Source organism: Monocercomonoides exilis (assembly GCF_001643675.1).
Source record: "Monocercomonoides exilis strain PA203 chromosome Unknown scaffold18-1597598, whole genome shotgun sequence".
Taxonomy (NCBI): domain Eukaryota; phylum Preaxostyla; order Oxymonadida; family Polymastigidae; genus Monocercomonoides; species Monocercomonoides exilis.
The window spans coordinates 1,144,946-1,159,174 of record NW_027150563.1 but is presented as its reverse complement, the minus strand read 5'-3'; the positions used below and the strand labels follow the sequence as shown (position 1 = coordinate 1,159,174).

Genomic DNA, 14,229 nt, shown 5'->3' with positions numbered 1-14,229 from the left:
TTGAATCCATAATTTATTTCAATTGTCACATATCTTTGAAAATGCTTCTCTTTTTGATAATTTTGTCTTCAATTTACTCCAAAGACATTTGGTATATTCGCATGAATGATGGAAACGATGAGAATTGTGAAGTAAATGATCAAACAAAGCCATGCAAGACTTTGAACAAACAGGATGAATTCTTCCAAAGTGAGACAACGCTAGACATTGATCCTCAAGATGACGAAAAACATATATTGCCTATTGAAATAAACAAAGGAGGCTTGACTGATTTTACAATCCAACAAAGTGAAGGATCGAAATCTTTGAAACTGGATGAAGAACAAAAGAAGCCATTGTTTTCGTTCAAGGCTCTTAAAAGGTATTTTTCTTGTATTTCAATTTATTTTAACTCCATAAAATTTTTTTGATTCTCAGCGCAAATCTTGTTAAATGTTCAATTATTATAAATGACTATTCAGCAATTTATATTGAGCAATGTGAAGTATTTTCCATAAAAGGATGCGACATTAGTGGATCATGGAATGAAGGAACAAGTACAAGGACCTCTGCGCTTATTGTTGGAATTGATTCCACACTAAACTTGGAATCAATAAATGAAGATCAGAAAGAATACAAAACTACCATTCGAAATCATTGCACTACTTCGGTCGCAGGAATAGAACTTTCTCAAGGATCAAGCGCAACAATAAAAGGAGCAACATTTACTCATTTGTCGGGTAAGAATGGAGGAGCGCTAAAAATTTCGAATGATGCCAAATCAATAAACTTGGAAAGCACAAAATTTGAGAATTGCGATGCAGTTGAAGGAGGAGCAATTTATTGGGAAGTTGACATTAATAGTCCAGTCCATACCGAAAATGCAATTGCACATGATAATCACGAACATAATTTGGAAACCTACACACTGACAGATTGTGATTTTTTGCAAAACAAGGCAGATAATGGAGGAGGTATTTGTGTATTATTAACAAGAAATGCAGGCAAAGAAGCAGATTTTGGTACAAAAATTCGTATTTCTGGGTCTCATTTTTCAAGCAACACAGCAAATAAGAAAGGAGGAGGGCTTTATGTTGTTGAACAAATTAACAATGAGAACATTCGACATAAATATTTCGAAAGGAACGGAGGGATGAAAAAGAGTTTTAAGAAAAATACAAATAGAATTCTTGGAGATGAGGCGACAAAGGCAGTTGTTGTTGTAGAAAAGACTGTTTTTGATGAGAATGCATGTCTGAGTACTCATTCTTCATTTGCATCTTCTTCTTCAGCCCGCAACCATCTTCTGAGCAGTTTCAATAAACTCGCATTCATGCCTTGTGGAGGAGCTGTCGCTGCTTTGGGAGCAGAAAATGAGAAGCTTTACCAGAAAAATGAAAACGAAGACGAAACAGCCTTTCATGTTCATTTGACAAACAACACATTCAGCAACAGCCAGCGAGCTGCTGTCACTGTGGAGAAAGGAGCGCATGTGCTGATTGATCAGTTGAAAAGGAATAGCAACGTGATGAGCGAAAGCGGAGTACAATATCCACTCGACATCAGCTGCGAGAATTCTATTCTGAGAATGAAGATGCCAGAAGACGGAATGGCAAATGGAAAGAAGGAGATGCTGGGCTTTGAAAGCACAGCTCCAAGTGAAACAACGTCTGCTGCTTTGTATTCCAACAAAATATACGTTGCTCCAGACTCAATTTGTGATGATGTGTGCGAACAGCATCTGAACGGGACGACAGGCAAATGGTTTAAATGCAGTGCTCAAGCAGCAACAACATCAACTGTCTCACCACGTACGATGCTTTCTGAAGACTATCCAATGCTGCCGGCGCTGCATCTTAGCGGCAAGAACTATTTTCCGTTTAATCCACATCTGTGGATTAGTCTCGACTCTGATGAGTCTCCTTTATTTTCTAAAAAAAAGCACATTATCGTTCCTCTGTCTTACAAGGTGATCAATCCAGAATCGAGTTTCACTGCTCTGAAATCCTCTTCTGCGCCTTCTGCTCCATTTTCATTGTCGGAATCTTCCTCTTATCCAGTTACAGGTTCGCCATATTTTGAGTTTTTCATGGAGAAACCAGTGGATCTTTCCAGTCTTTCGGCTGAGGTGCCCGAGAAGCCATTTGTGTATGTGTGGGTCAACATTGCAGGAAATGGCTCAGATTCGCTCAGCGCTGACATGTGGGAGCTCAACAACCAAGCGATAAACATCAAGAAAGTTGATGAAGATAACAAGCCGAAGCTGTCTGTTGGTGCAATTGTTGGAATTGCAATTGGAGGTGTTGCAGCATTGGGGATATTGATTGGGGTGTTTGTGTGCTTGGGATGCTGGCTCAAGAAAAGAAAGATTGGAAGGAAGGATGCAGAGGAGACTAATTTACTTGTAAAATATTAATAATATAATTGAGTTTTCCGTACAGAATCCGAGAGCTGTAAAGAGAAAAACATATTTTTTAATTATTTTTATTTTTCTTTATCTGTTGCAATAAATTGTATTTCATTAAAGAGATTGTCGCACTCAAAACTTTATTTTATTTTTATATGAATTTCTCTTTCAAGATATTTTGCTCAACTTATTTATTAAAATTTTGAGACTGTTTATGAATTTTTATTTCTGAAAGAAAATTATTTCAAATTTAAATGCTTTTGTGTTTATTTTATTAACGTTACAAATGTGAGCACTATTGGCGTTTTTATAATTGAAAACGGTGCACTTTCATGATAGTTATGCAATGCATTGAGCTCTTCTATCATTTTTTTTCCAGAACATTATTCTTCATTTTTACAAAAATATAAACATTTGCGAGATATTGAAAAATATATCAAAACCTCAAAAAATAACAAATACTTTATGAATATTTTTTTGGGGTAATGCACTGATTTATTAATCATCAACACATATGAAATATTTTGTTTCATCCCCAAAATAACACTTTATTCCTTTGTGATCCCATGATTTTTTATGTGTGATAGGCATTGTAAAACATGGGGCTTTGAAGGAAATTCTTTCGGTAAATCTCTAATTTCGCACTTTAGATGCAAAGTTACATTATTTTGTGTCTTTGCTTTTTGCTAAGAACTGCTTCTAGCTTGAAGTATAAGGCACTTGCTGATGATCAAAATAACTCGCCGTTTTGCGTAATAGAAACAAAAACAAAACAAAACAATCAAATAGAATTATCTATTACATATTTTAATGCTCTTAATTTTTCTTCCTCGGAATTTTCAATTTTTTGTCACGAAGGTTTGAATGGAATTTTTAAACGAATTTTTATTTGTTTCTTCAGACTGTAAAATAACAAATGTTTCATCGCAAAGTGCGAAAAATATCCATGTCATTGCAAGGAAAGAAAAAGATTTTCAACTTTTGCAAAACATTGGAGATGCACAACACCCTGTTGATGTTAAAATTTCTTTTGACAAAATCAATTTTTCGGAAAGTCCAAAAACCATGAAATTTTTGATTCAAATGGAAAATGCTATTGGAAACCCTTCATTTGTATGCTATTTTCTAATATGCATTTGTGAATTTTTTCTTTAATTTTCGCTGTTAATAGACTTTTTTTGCCAACATGAAAGACTCAAAGAAAGAATTTGTTCTTAGAAGCATTATAGGAACGAAATCAATTCCTGCTGAAATCGTCCTTGTACATGATTGTGGATCTAACGAGTCAAAAGACTCAAATGCTTTTGAAACTCTTCAAACTCAGAACATTTGGTGTGGGGCTTCTGCTAACGGAGCCATATTTTTTGAAGGAAAAGTGAGAAACGGGGTCTGCCTTTTTGATTTGCCAGCTGAAGGAGATTACACGTTGAGAGTTAAAAAATGTTTGCACATTTTTTTTATTATAAATGCATCTTATTTTAACAAATTACTCAAATTTCTTTTTTCCTAATTTCTGTGGCATTCTAATGTGTTTCGCATAAAGTCGACGGATCCTCTGTTTTGTATAAAGAAGCTCAGATATATGCCAATTCCAGTTCAGCCTTCAACATTGTTCAAATTGCCTTCACTCCAGCCGAATCAATGAATGAATGCCAATACAAACAATCCACTGTTGTTGTGAGTGCATGCATCGACTGCGATGAAAGTATGCTCTTTTTTTAAGTTAAAACTTGTTTAATGCTATTCTATTGATTTTTTTTACCATTCTTTCTTCTTATTTTGATCTTTTTCATTGAATTTTTCTCTGAAATATTGTTTCAACTCAAACAATCCAAAATATCCAATAACAATTATTATTTCCTTTATTAATATTTCTTTCTATTCATATCAGCTGAACATTGCTCTTCGTTTTCCATTCCACTTGACGGCTCAGTTGTGACACTATCTTCTCCAAATAACATCTTCCCAAACATCACACAGTCTATCCGAAGGGGATGTGCTGTGTTTTCAAATCTAAACACCCTTCTCAAAAATAAAAATAAAAATAAAAGCCAAACAGCTATTTCTATTCCAGATGCAGACTCAGCCCAAACAGAAGCACAAAGCACAGTCAACTGCACCGTTTCTCTGACTCTTCCTTCTTTTCTGTCTGCTCATTTTCCACAGCCGTCGCCAACAACAATCGCCTTGTCGCTTTATGGACAGCCAGATATCGTCCACATTTTCTTCCCTCTTTCGCCTTTTGTGCCTTCTTTGCGTCTTCACTCACCTTCTTCTTCTTCTTCTTCTCTTTCTCCTCCTCTCAGTTCATCCTCCAATTCCCTGTCTAATGAAGACTCCTCCTTCAGATACCATCCGATGTGCCAAGCAGCGCTGACTGGTGTTGTTTGCGTGGATTGTGCGGGCGAAGGCAACTGCACAGACAACTTCATTCCGATCTCAAAGGGAAAGATAAGCGGATTGCAACAAGTGGCATCAGAAGCAGAAGCAGAAGAAGAAGATGGTAAAGAAGGAGAAGGAGAAGGAAATGATAATATTTTGATGGGAAATGAAGATGCGGCAGAGTTGATGAGAGGGTTGAATGTGATGAATGAAGGGAATGCAACATCGAAGATCAAAAGAAAAGCGAAAACAGACAAAACACAACCAAAATCTTCTGCTTCATCTTCATCTTCTTCTTCATCATCAGTCAAACCAGCAGTAAAGAAACCATCAACATCAACTTCTTCTTCTTCTTCCTCCTCCTCCGTTTCTTCTTCTTCATCAACAAAAAGTTCCACAATCAAAAAGAAATCTTCTTCTTCTCTCAAACTTCCTCTTATGGGTGACGAGTTTTCCAGTCGCGAAGTTCAAATTGGAGAAGAAGGCGTTTTTTCTGTGAAGAAGCTGCGCCCAGGCAGAACACGGCTGAATGTGGAGGCAGAATTCGCTGGATACAAATTAAACAGCAATTGGTTAAAGGGAAGTGTGAAGGAGAAAGATAAAATTAAAGAGAAGGAGAAAGAGAAAGAACAAAAAGTGAAAGTGGTTAAGGATAAAGATGGAATTAAGCCAAAAATTGAGAAAATTTCAAATGAGAGAAAGATGAGAAATGAACCTTATATTTCTTATAGAAACATAAATTTAGCAAATAAAAATGGATTATTATCAAATGACCTTGGTGCTTTTGATCAACAAAGCACAGAAATTCCTGAAGAAGACACAAAAAATGACATATCTTTTGAAGAATTAGATGAAAATACCAATTTTGAAAGAGGAAGTCAATTGAAACACACTCAAAAGCGTTATCTTCTTCCTGTTGCATACAGCAAGTCTATTGCAAATACATCTTCTTCTTCTACTTCGTTCAAAAACCTTTCTCCTCTTTCTTCTTCCCGTTCTTTGCCTTCTCCTTCTCCTTCTCCTTCTCCCTCTCCTTCTTCTTTCCGTTCCCCTCTTCTTTCCTCTTCCTCCTCTTTCGAAGTTCTACTCTTTCCAAATAAGCACACCTTCCTCTCTTTCCCTCTTTCCTCTGATGCTCTCTGTTCAAATGTCATTCCTCTTGTGGAAGTGCATATTGTTTCCTGTGAAAGTGAAATCAGCTCAAAAGAAAGGGAAAATACTTCAACACAAAAATTATCTCCAAATGAATCAAAATTGCCTTCTTCTTCTTCTTCTCCTTCTCATTCTCCTTCTGTTAAGATCAGAAAAGCGAAGACCACCAAAATTCAAAATAAGCCTTTAAATGCAAAATCAACAAAATTAAACAATGAAAATAAAGAGAATGAAGAAAAAGGCAATCAAAAATGTATTCCAAAGCCAAATTCCCTCTTAAAGATCCATCCATTGCCTCCTGTTCCTCATCCAGAAGTGAACAATCGAGGTGTATTTCGAACACCCCAAACAGGAAGTTTGCTTCTGTTTTTGGAAGAAGGCGTGGAATATAAAGTTTCTGAGGCAAATGAAGAGGAAGAGGAAGCGATGGAGATGATGAAGGAGATGATTGAAGAGGAGAACAAAGAAAAAAGAGGAAAAAGAGGAAAAAATGAAGATGTGAATGGAATGATGGGGTGGATGAGTGAATTTGCCCAGTTTGAGCCAGACGAAGATGAAGGGGTGATGTTTGTGGCTGGAGAAAGAGAAGAAAGTGAAAGAGAAGGAAGAGAAAGAGTATATGATGAAGAAGGGAAAGTGATGTTGTTTGTGAAAAGCGAAGAAGAGAAGGAGAAGCAGAAGAAGCAGAATGAAGGCGAAGGGAGCAAGACAATCAAAAGAAGAGAGAACACTAAACAGGAAGATGGAAACACAGAAGAAAAAACCGTTACGAAGACATCAACAAAGACAACTGTAACGACTAAATCGACATCTTCTTCCACTTTGCCAGCAAAAAAAGGAAAGGAAGGCAAATACACAGAGGAAGATTTTGACTCTTTTCCTCATTTCAAGCCATTTGCAGATAGAGACATCAATTTTGACTCATTTCCAAAAGAGCCTTCAATCACAACACAATCACAGCCTGTTTATTCCTCTTCTGCTTCTCCTTCTTCTTCAGCACCTGACGAGTTCTACACTTCCTCTTTTGGCTCTTTCCAATCTCCTTTTGATTCTTCTAACAATTCTCCCTTTTCTTCCTCATTTTCACCTTCTTCTCCTTCTCCTTCCTCTTCTTCTTTTTCTCCTTTCAGTTCTTTCTCCCCTTCATTCATCAACCACCCTCCTTCTGCCTCTCTCAACACAAAACCAGCAAAATCTCTGAGACAAAAACCTTCTCAAACAAAATCATCATCATCATCTTCCTCTCCTTCTCCTATTTCTTCTCATTTTCCTTCTTCTCTTTCTCTCCTTCCCAGCCTCACTTCACCCAAAAACACATCAAACATCCCTCTCCAGTCGCAGCCATCTGATTTATCCACAGTCTATGTTGAAGTCTGCTTAGCTTGCAACACCCCTTCTTCTACCTCTTCTTCTTCTTCTTCCTCTTCCTCTTCCTCTTCTTGTCCTCAATGTGACATCCCCTTCGTCCCTGTCTCAGACTCCTTCCTCCTCTACTCCTTTATGTCCCCTTTCTACTATCTCTTCGACACCGATGAAGAAGGCGTAGGAGAAGCACAGAATGTCCCAGTGGGGGAATATACGCTCTACCTTGCCAGCAACACACAGCCTGGAATGGAGCTGGCCAACATCACTGTGAATGGCCTGTTTGATCCTCGTGTGCGTGTTCCTTTCCGCCCACCCGAGGGAACAAACCTCTGCCAGTCTCATCTGCCAGCTCCAAAGGCAATCACAGGCAGTGTTGTATTTGCTTGTTCAACTGCTTCTTCTTCTTCTTCTTCTTCTCTTCTCACTCCCATCCCCAACCACCCCGTCACCATCACCTCCATCGCCTCACAAGCAGCTGCCACGTATTACACCGATGACAGAGGAAACTTCAGCACCGGCGCTGTGGCTGAGTCTGGCGGCTATTTGATCTCAACGTCGATTGAGTGCGGGCCAACCAGAGCGACTGCCTTTGCGAGTGTGACAGTCAACGACTCATCGCTGGATGCTCCGCTTCCGGTGGAGCTGGTGCTCACCTGTGGGCTGCTGTGCGAAGGGAATGTGAGTGGCAGTGTGTGGCTGGTGTGTGGCGATGAGAACGAGACGCAGCTGGCTCTCAACGGCACAATCACTCTGGTCGATGCGAATGTGCTGCTGGCTGACTCAGATGCCTTGTATTCTTCATCTTCTGGTGTTAATCCAAGAACATTGGCTTCTCCTTATGCTTCTTCTGCTTCTTCTTCTTCTCCCACATCCATTCGTGTTGGTGGAAGCAGAGCACCAACAGACGGATCAGCAACATCCTCTTCTTCCACCACCACAAAGACGAAAGTGAGAGGAGGAAGCGGAAAAGCTCCTGTTCAAACAACGACGACGACGACAACCACAACAACCACACGCACGGCAGCAGCTACTCCTTCACAAAGACAGCAGGCAAAAAGCATAGACCTCCGTTTCTATTCATCTCCTTCTCAACCTTCTTCTTCTTCTTCTTCTTTGGCAGCAGCAGCGTCTTATGCCATCACCAATGTGACAGCTGCCGTTGTAGATGGATTATATTCGTTTGAAGGCATCGGAGTCGGAAACTACACAGCATATTTCGAAGGCGAGCTGCCAACTGGAATGAAAGTGCAATATTCAGATGTCATCTCCTTCACAGCCAATGAGTCACTGGCACACGACATCCGCATCCGAAACCCTCTTCTCTGCACCTCTCTCATTGCAGGCGTCGCCTGCTTAGACTGCAACAGAACAGGAAGATGCCAAACAGTCCCAATCGATCCCGATGACCCTTCTCAAACAGAATACACGCCTCCTCTGGTGGGCGTGCCTGTCTATTTGACCATCAACGAGCAAACTATCTCCACAATCACTGACAGAGACGGCTCTTTCTTGTTTACTGTCCCTTTTGTCCCGCTTTCACCAGAGCCAGCGGTGACACTGTCAATGGGACCATTCTGTCCAACAACAGCAGCATCATCATCGTCTTCATCTTCTTCTTTGTCTTCTTCCTCTTCATTTGAACGTGCCCTCTTCACTCTCTCGTCTGAAGGCGGTACATTTCTGAATCTCTCCTTCACTCCTCATCCAGCATCTGTGGCTGCCCTCCACCTTCCTCTCTATTGTGCTGCTGTTTGCGACCCGCCCGTCCCTCCTCCGCCGGCAAATGCGACAAATTTGACTGTTTCTGCCTGTTTGGATTGTGACAGCGATGGCGTCTGTGACGAGCCCTTCCAGCCAATTGTGGGGAAGACGATTGAGCTGAGGGAGGTGAAAGACGGGGAAGAGGAGGTGGTGGGAAGAGGAAGAGTGGAGGAAGGAGAAGGAGAAGGAGAAGAGGATGGAGAAGCAGGTGCAGGCGGGGCTGAGGGAGATGCTTCCAAAAAGAGCATTCGATTAGACACAACAAGGTTGATCTTCGATGAAGATACAGATGGATTTGGCATAGCACGTTTTTACTTCATTCCACCAGGCACATACGACTTGTTCATTGGACCCTTCACATCCGCTTCTTCTTCCTCTTCCTCTTCCTCCAAATTCATCTTCGTCACCCGCATTCTCCTTCAGCCGTCGTCAAATGTGTCACTCGACCTCGCTCTGAATGATCCTTCTCTGTGTGGCACGAGAAGAGGCGTCATCGGTCAGACGTGCATCGACTGCCAGCGCCGCGGCATCTGCGAGCGGCCGGCGAAAGGCACGCATCTCTCTCTCACTCTGCCAAATGGGACTGTTCTGGGCACAATTAGCGACGCCGATGGGATGTACATGCTCAGCAACGTTCCCAGTGGAGTGTATACACTCATTGCCCAGTCGCCGCTGTGTGTGCCGCCTGTCATCCTCACTCAGACGGTCGTCGTGGGCGAACAGGGGAATGCTTCAGGCGCTGTGTCGCAGGGCGCATCGTTTGCTAGAGCAGATTTCCAGTTCTCGTGTGTTTCAGCGTGCTCGAATAGGATTGATGGTATTGTGTATTATGTGGATAGTTACAACACACAAAACACTGTTGGATCGTCATCTTCTTCCTCTTCGCCTTCTTCTTCTTTGCTTTCTGATCTTTGGAGCAACGGAATCTCAGGTATTATTGTGCAGCTGTATCGCTCACAAATTCTGATTGCACAGACCACAACAAACAACAACGGAAGATTTTCATTTACAAACGTTACACAATCACTCACTCCTGTTGAATTTACAGTTATTGTCGGACCAATTCCTATTTCCAGGCTGTCATCATCTTCTTCTTTGGCATCTCTTCGGAAGCTGTCGTCGAGCGTGTCCAATCCTCTTCTATCTTCTCAGCCAAACGAACCAGCCAGCCGCGAAAAGCTGTTTGAACGAATTGTGTTTGGGCTGATGGGCGACGAAGACAGCGAAGAAGGCACTTCAAATGCACATGTCAACATCCACACAACAAACCCTGTTGAGCTGAGCATGCCATTCATCAACCGTTTACCTTCCCAGTCATTCAACTGCATTCCTCTCTTTTCTGACAGCGAAACCTCACTCCAATCGCTCCAGTCGCTCAACGGTGCACAACAAGGCTCTTCTTTTTCTTCTTCATTTTGCCCTCCTCTTCCTCCTCCTCCGCCTCAATCGTCGCTTCCCTTCCGCTCGTTTTCTGTGTTTGTGTCTGCTTCTTCATCAGCGTTTGTGGATGTGCCTGTAACTCCCCTCCGCTCTTCGCTCTGTGGAAAAGTCAATCTTCTCTGCAAAATATGCCCCAATGCTCACTACTGCCACAAGGCCACTCCAGAAATGATGAAGTTGATGGCACAGGAGAAGGAAAGGCAGCTGCAAAAGGAAAGAGAAATGGAAAGAGAAAGAGAAGAAGACAGCTTCAATAACAATGGAGTACAGGACGGAGGAGGAAGCCAGCCGACTGTGATGCAGCCACCTGCCCAGTCATCTTCCTCGCCCTCATCAACAACTCCTTCATCTCCGTCTGCTTATCAGCCTCCAATTGGCCCGCCAAATCCTTCATACTCTCCTTCCTCTTCGTCGTCTTCTCCCTCACGCCGTGCTCCTTATCCTCTCCAAGCAGGAAGAGCAGACACGCCACAATTTGGCCAGTCACCATCAGCGGGGGATATTCTGTCGTCGTTGGGCTTTGGAAAGATGGGGAATGTGGATGCAGCAGAAGCAGCACGAGGGAAGATGAGGACTGAACTGCTGTCAGACTACAACAGAGAGAAGGAGAAGATATTCAGCACAGAAAAGACGCAGATGGCAAGCGAGGAGCAAAAAGAAAGGATGGAAGCGCTGAGGAACGAGAGGAAGTTGCGATACGAAAGAAAAGAAAGAGCAAATGGTTTGAAAAACAGTCGAATAAGACGTCTGAACGATCAAGCATTAACGGGCGACAAAAAGAAACCGACTTCTTCTGAGTTATCTACTCAGACGTTGCTGAATGGTGCAGCAGCAACCGTCGCATCTCCGACTTCATTTAGCTCATCTGCTGTTCCTCTTTCGTCGTCGCCTCTGTTTTCGTCTCCGCGCCATCTGCCGTCGCGGACGTTGTGTCCAACGTGTGGCTCGTTCAGCACAATCCACTCGCTGCGGGGTGTGTTTGTCGTGCTGCTGAACAGCGAAAGAGTTGAAGTCGCTGCCACTCGCACAGAAAACTGCGGGTTCTGCTTCAACGGGCTGGGAGATGGGATCTACTTTGTGCGGTTTGTGCTTCCGCCGGGGTCTGTTGTGGTAGACGGCTATGAAATGGAAGAAGGAGAAGAAACAAGACAGGATGTGGTTGATGCTCTGGCTGCATCATCGTCTTCTTCTTCGAGAGCTCTTCAAGCTTCATCATCATCATCATCAACTTCCTCAGATCTTCCGAAGGGATTATCACTGAAATGCGAAGATATGTTTACCAGCCAGCAATATCAGCCACTTTCTTCTGATTCGCCTGATTCATCTTCCTCTTCTCCACATTCTCAGCCGCTGCAATCAGCAACTGTTATCAACCCAGCTGTGCTTCCGCCATATTCTCCAGTCAACATAACACTCGGACCATTTGTGGTTTCGTCTGCATCACCATCTCCGCTTGTCGCTGTCACAATGCACAATCGCTATCTTTGCCGCGACATTCATCCTTCTTCGCCTTGTTCATCGGGGCAACTGTTGCATTGCGTTGGGTGTGGAACGACTATCGAGTATGGTGAGGCAGGAATGTGGTATTTGCGCAGGAAGCAGGCAGTGGGGCTACGGGCACAGCTAAGGGAAAAGGAGATAGAGAAGAAGAAAGAGAGAGAGAAAGAGAGAGAAAGGATAGGAATGAAGAAAGGCAGAAGCAAGAGCAGTGGAAGCGGTGGTGGCAATGAAGGCGATGCTGCTGATGAGGGAGATGTGTTTGAAGAGCCGTGGTTTCGAGATGATGAGCTGAAAGAGCTGCGCAGGGGGCTTGTGGATGACAGGCTGAGTGAAGAAGAGCGAGTGATGGTGTATCCAGTTGGGGTTGTCTACGATGCAAAGAAGGAGGACGAAAGAGCAGACTCCATTCAGGCGACGTCTTTGCTGTCAAATCCGCTGGATCCATTGCATCTACATCCGCATTCAATTGCGACTCCTTCTTCATCTTCAAATACTTCACCTTCTTCTTCAACAACATCATCTTCTTCCTCTTCTTCTCAGACTTCTCCTGCAATTGGAGATGACAGCTGTGTTCAGTGGGTCATCTCACCCATCAACAAGCAGCGGATCTGTCTTCAGCGCAAGTTGCATAATGCAAATGCTGATCCTCGTGCTTTGTTGGCTTTTCCAGCATCGGCCAATTCTATTACTGAGCAGGAAAAACCAGAATTGAAGAATGAGTTGAATGAGAATGATTCTGAATATTATCTTCATCAGTCATCGTTTTCAGCTCCTTCTTCCTCTGTTTCTGGTAATTCTCGAGAGGAACTACACAATTCGCGCTGTTTGTTGTGCTCCAAAATGCGTCGCATCAACAGCCAAAGCCATCCAAATGGAAAGCAAAGCGAACAACAACTGAAAACTGATCAAATGTCAAATAGAAACTCTGATGATTCAAAAGCATTCTCAGCTTCACCTCCTCTTTCAAATGCATCTCCTTCTTCTTCCATATCAGCTGCTGCATCATCTCCTCTTCTTTCTTCTTCCCCGCGTTCTCCTTCTATTGCAAATGAATGGGACACAACAACACATCTTTCGACTCTGCGTCCGCTTGTCGCAGAGTGGGCATTTGATGATTGTGGCGAACGGGCAAAGGTTGATAAAATTGGATCTTCAGAGGAGTTGAATGAGTTGAACGAGAAAGGAGTAAGAGAAATGGAGAAAGTGTTGAGGATCCTTATGGCTGAATTGAAAGATGAGGATAGAGGAACAGAAGGTCAGAGCTTGAGATATGAGAAGAGAAAGCGTGTAAAGGAAATAAATAAAAAAGAAGGAGAAAGTGAAGGTGAAAATGGCATCAAACAATTCAAAGTTGAAGTTGTAAAAGTCGATGAAAAAAATAATGATGCGAACAGTTTCGAAGATAGAAATAAAGAACTATTTATAAAGACAGAAAAAGAAGATGAAAAAGCAAAAATTAAAATCGATAAGAATTTAGAATCAAAAAAGAGATATGAGTTGAAAGAAGGACAAAAAATGAACAGATACAACAAATCTAACTCGGAAACAGAAGAAATAAGAAACGAAATAAATCAAACTCATGAATTTCCTGGAAGTAAAAGCTTCTTTTCAACAAATTCGAATGCTGAGGATGCAGATGTTGAAAGGAAGCAGATTGAAAAAAAAGAAAAAGATAAGCAAAGCAAGTTTAAAGGGCTTGCTGCAGAAGACAACCAAATTGCAACAGTCAAAAATGCTGAGAAAGATGCGAAGACCGATAAGTTGAGAAAAATGGCTCACAAGGTTCAAAGAAAGCCACAAATACAGAAGGTTGTGAAAAAAGCGAAAATACATGAAAAAGAAAGCGAAACACAAAAAAATAAAGAAAAAACGAAAAAGCAAAGAAAATTGGTTAAAAGCAAAAAGAATTGAAGCAACGCTCATCCGCCTCATTAGATTCGCAAAAATTCATAAAGTCCTATGTTTATAAAAAGTGTTTAATTTTATTTTTCTTCGAAAGAATTTCGAAAATTATGGATGAATTGCAGTGGACTGAAGTTTATTTTAAACCATAACTTGAAAATTTCATTTCACTTTCTTGTGTGAACAAATTTTTAAAATGTGTGAAAAAGCCAACAATACTAATCTTTATTCAATGTTTTTTTTTCACCTATTGCTTCTTTGCATATCTCATTCATTATGAAAACACACATTTCTTCAATTTTTCCTTTTTCATTCGTTTCTTGGGGAAAACAAAAAAAGAA

General features: G+C 41.6%; 2 protein-coding genes across 2 annotated transcripts; both read left to right on the top strand.

The window, feature by feature from the left end:
- Positions 1 to 41: 41 nt before the first annotated feature.
- On the top strand, positions 42 to 2,605 carry MONOS_8967 (uncharacterized protein; the record flags this gene model as incomplete). The annotated part of the gene is made up of 2 exons (XM_067879421.1): positions 42 to 361; positions 418 to 2,605. The coding sequence occupies 2 exons, from the start codon at positions 42 to 44 to the stop codon at positions 2,393 to 2,395; spliced, it is 2,298 nt and encodes a 765-aa protein (XP_067728927.1). The 3' UTR covers positions 2,396 to 2,605.
- An 864-nt stretch (positions 2,606 to 3,469) lies between these two features.
- MONOS_8966 (uncharacterized protein) lies at positions 3,470 to 14,187 on the top strand (the record flags this gene model as incomplete). The annotated part of the gene is made up of 4 exons (XM_067879420.1): positions 3,470 to 3,499; positions 3,558 to 3,828; positions 3,930 to 4,091; positions 4,278 to 14,187. 4 exons carry the CDS (start codon positions 3,470 to 3,472, stop codon positions 13,895 to 13,897), a joined length of 10,083 nt encoding a protein of 3,360 aa, XP_067728926.1. The 3' UTR covers positions 13,898 to 14,187.
- Positions 14,188 to 14,229: the final 42 nt, after the last annotated feature.